General features: G+C 36.0%; 1 protein-coding gene across 1 annotated transcript; it reads left to right on the top strand.

Annotated features, from left to right (window-relative positions):
- Positions 1 to 2,364, top strand: LOC100792612 (AP2-like ethylene-responsive transcription factor At1g16060). Its single transcript, XM_006587702.4, has 8 exons — positions 1 to 328; positions 429 to 511; positions 658 to 666; positions 763 to 851; positions 951 to 1,024; positions 1,207 to 1,257; positions 1,347 to 1,423; positions 1,538 to 2,364. The coding sequence occupies exons 1-8, from the start codon at positions 96 to 98 to the stop codon at positions 2,098 to 2,100; spliced, it is 1,179 nt and encodes a 392-aa protein (XP_006587765.1). The 5' UTR covers positions 1 to 95; the 3' UTR covers positions 2,101 to 2,364.
- Positions 2,365 to 4,389: the final 2,025 nt, after the last annotated feature.

Raw genomic sequence — 4,389 nt, 5'->3', positions numbered from 1 at the left:
AACACACACCTCACACATTGCATCAACTTAAGCTCAATTGAGAAGGGAAAAAAAAGAGTCCTACCAAACAGTTAGAACTTCACAATATATAAGGAATGGCAATGATGAAAGAGAATATTATTGAAGTGAGCCTTGGAAGGAGGCAAATGTCTATGACAGAAGGTGAGTTCCAAGGAACACGGAGCGTCAAGAGACGACGAAGAGAGGTTGCTGCAGCCGCAGGCAGTGGTGATGATAACCACCAACAGCAGTTACCACAACAAGAAGTTGGTGAAAATACTACAGTCAACACTACAAAGAGAAGCTCAAGATTTCGCGGTGTTAGCAGGTCATATAAGAAGGAATTTCCAATTGTTCTATAGTTTCAAAGAGCACTAACTACTTTTGTCTTTTGTTTAATTTGCTAATCCAAATTAAACTGTAAACAGACATAGATGGACGGGTCGATATGAAGCTCACTTGTGGGACAAGCTTTCTTGGAACATAACACAAAAGAAGAAAGGGAAGCAAGGTAGAGTTACTCTTTTTGGTTTTAGCATCAGCTTCTCAATATATTGTTTACCTTTTTCTCATTCACTTGCTTCTCCTTGCTAACATGTTTTGATGTTCATCCTTTCCTATTGGGACTTGAACTGTGGAATTGGGATTGATTAACAGTATACCTTGGTGAGTAGCTTAATTATGAGAGCCATGATTTTGGTTTAATCATTCTGTCAATCAAGTATAACATGTTGACAAGATGTTATTTTTTAAATATTGCAGGGGCTTATGATGAAGAAGAATCTGCTGCCAGAGCATATGATTTAGCTGCACTTAAGTATTGGGGAACTTCAACTTTCACAAATTTTCCAGTAAGATGATAGTAATTACCTATGATTAATATGAAATAACTGACTATATTTTTGTTAAGACGCAGATGATTTATCTAATGCTCCTTATACTTTCAACAGATATCAGATTATGAGAAAGAGATACAAATAATGCAGACTATGACCAAAGAGGAGTATTTGGCCACTTTAAGGAGGTAAGTACTTGTGATTTAGTTCTCTTGGAATTCCTTGAGATGGGGCAGAGAAGTAACTGCAGTTTTATATTTTATAAGAGATAGCAATAGCACTATAGTAGTAGTGTTTGCAGCATATAAAGTTGTACAGAATTTGATATTATATATGATTTTTTGACTTTGGTTATTTTGAAATTGATCAGAAAGAGCAGTGGCTTTTCAAGAGGTGTATCAAAGTATAGGGGTGTTGCGAGGTGGATATTTCTGATGAATACGACTCGAATTGGCTTCTGAATTGTTGCTTGCGAAGATGAATCACTAACACATGGTGAATGTTTTGCAGGCACCACCACAATGGTAGATGGGAAGCAAGAATAGGAAGGGTTTTTGGAAACAAATATCTCTACCTTGGAACCTACAGTAAGTTAAATCTCCACATACCATCATGGCGTAGATATAAACACACAACAAATATATAAGTATGCTTCTTTGGTTCATTAGCCTCTGAATAGCATATTTTGTTGACCAACATAGGCACCCAAGAGGAAGCTGCGCGTGCTTATGACATAGCAGCCATTGAGTACAGAGGAATTCATGCTGTAACAAACTTTGATTTGAGCACTTACATAAAATGGTTAAAGCCTTCAGGAGGAGGCACCCTAGAAGCAAATCTTGAATCACATGCAGCACTAGAGCATCAAAAGGTGGCATCCCCATCTAATTATGCTCTAACAGAAGAGTCTAAGTCTTTGGCCCTTCACAACAGTTTTTTCAGTCCATATTCTCTGGATTCCCCTGTAAAGCATGAAAGATTTGGAAACAAAACCTACCAATTCTCAAGCAATAAGTCATCTTCTCCCACTGCACTTGGTCTCCTTCTCCGCTCTTCGTTATTTAGGGAATTAGTTGAAAAGAATTCAAATGTTTCTGGAGAAGAAGATGATGGGGAAGCCACAAAGGATCAACAGACACAAATAGCTACTGATGATGATCTGGGTGGAATCTTCTTCGATAGCTTTAGTGATATTCCATTTGTGTGTGACCCCAATAGATACGACTTGGAATTGCAAGAAAGAGACCTGCACTCAATATTTTGAACATAGATTGTGTAGATTTTGCACTCAATTTGTCTTGATCTCAGTTGCTTCCAGTTTTTGGACAAGAGAATAATGATTATTGTTAAAAGAACAGGCTTGATAGCGGGAAAATGTACATGGATATGTTTCAAAATAGGTTTTAAATTATGGTTTTGGTTGTTGCTGCATAAGGGTGAAGGTTGAAGGCTGATGCAGGTCACTTGCGATTGCTGCAGTCCATAATCAAGTTCTAGTGTAAATAATTAAATTGCATTTCATAAGAAAGATTTTATTTTATTTTTTTAAAAAAGAAGGATTATAACTCTGTGCACGTTAACATGATGCCTCATATAAATACTTCTTGAATTTATTCACAATGATTCAGAGCTTTGCATGCGCTAAGCACACAGAAATCAATATTGCATTACGGGGCTTAATTAAAGGATAACATCTCATGGTTCATGGCCAACCAAATGTGCAGACCCAAAGTTAAATCAGTTGCAAATAAAAGCATTTAGATAGAGTGTTCAAGAAAAGTTCTAACTTAATAGCAACTCCAACTTAACACAAATCACTTAAAGTATAGAGGGAAGAGGTTCTGTCTTATACATCCAATCAATTGCAGAACATTACCGTGAGCTGTGTTTCCGGCGTTGTAATTGCATTTCAACATTTGCAAGCAAAATTCTAATAAGCTAAAATTTAGTTTGCTATCTAAAATTGGTGGATGTGTATGTGTTCTGGTTAAGTCATCAAGTAGCTTTTATGTTTGCAAAGCTTGTAATATAATATTGGTACAATGTAGTCAATGGAGCAAGCAAGAACAAAAAAAAACACAAAATCAACAGCTAAAAGGTATAAAACACTACCTCCACTCTTGCTAGCCAAATCCAATTATAATAACCGAAAAGAAAAGTACAACGATGAAAAACACAGCCCCTCAAGACAAGTTTTTGTTTCCAACTCAAAAAACCCTTTTAAGTCATGCAAATATCTCATGACTGAAAGAGCTTCCCAATACCATCCCGCAAGAAGTCTATTAACTCATTGTCAAGTGCATCAAATTGTCACAAATAATAAAATAGAACAGAAGTTCAAGTGTCGAGTCCACACGGATTTTGTTTATACTTAGATTGGTGCAAACCTAATTTTCAAGCAATGAAAGAAATAAGGAATTGTAAGTGAGAAGTTAAAAGGAAACTAAAAGGCAAGAAGATAAAAAAAATAAACAATAATTTAAATGAAAAAGATGATTTCAGAATACAAATGTGTTGGGGTCTAACATGTCAAAACTACTTGTGATTCAATGTTAATAATTTTTCTTTATCTAATTTGATTCAAGTTTTTACCCGCATCTACTATGGTACTCTATTTTTGATTCCCTGCCTGAACAGCCTAATTTACTTATTTTCTCTCACAAATTCCTTTACAAAGATAAAATAGTAAATCACATTAAAATTAAAGATCCATGAAATAGGCTAAACAAACATCACTATATTTTTAGACATGATTTCATTTAGATGTTCTTTTCCTATTTTCTAGAAAATAACCATTTTTCAATGCATTACTTTCGAAACAATACATGAGCATGAATGATCAGATCATAATCAATAACAACAAGACACAAAAAATGGAATTGCATTAAATAGATAATAAGTAAGAGCTACATTACAAGAGTTTGACTTGTATGGCTTCCAACAATGAGGAATTTAGCTTCTCCTTACCATGAGAGACTTTACACTTTAGGAGTTGATGGGGATGGAAGCAGAAGAGGGATGGATAAAGGAGGAGAAGGGAAGAATGACTCTAGAAGAGGGTTTCCCTTATTTGAGATGCTAAGGCTTTGAGTGTATTCAACAGAGAGCTCTGAGTGTCGGTGTGTTTTTCTCCTTTGTTTTCTACTCCTCTTGTAGGACTAAGGTAGCATAAAATTCACCCGATCTCGCGCTAAGTGCGACCTTCTGGGCCTAGCGCGATATGGCGGTGATCACACGCTTAGCGAGTATGGTGGTGATCACACGACGGCATCTGAGCTTAGCAAGTATGGTGGTGATCACACGCTTAGCGCAAAATTTGCGCCTTTAGGCTTCTGTGTAGGTCTTTTTTGCGCTAAGCTTTGTGTTGGGTGATGAGCGAGTTGGCGCGCTGTGCGGTCTTGTGCTGTTTCAATCTTTAACTTTTTCTTTCAAGCCTCTTTTTGCATCAATTTTTTCCTCCAAAGAACTTATAATTTTTTTCTTTTGAATTCTACTAATCAAAAATTAAAATGATATTAAAATTCTCATTATTTTGTTAAAAACAACACTAACA

This window comes from Glycine max, chromosome 9, assembly GCF_000004515.6.
Source record: "Glycine max cultivar Williams 82 chromosome 9, Glycine_max_v4.0, whole genome shotgun sequence".
Lineage (NCBI taxonomy): Eukaryota > Viridiplantae > Streptophyta > Magnoliopsida > Fabales > Fabaceae > Glycine > Glycine max.
The sequence above is the reverse complement of the archived record's forward strand: the minus strand, read 5'-3'. Positions and strand labels throughout refer to the sequence as shown.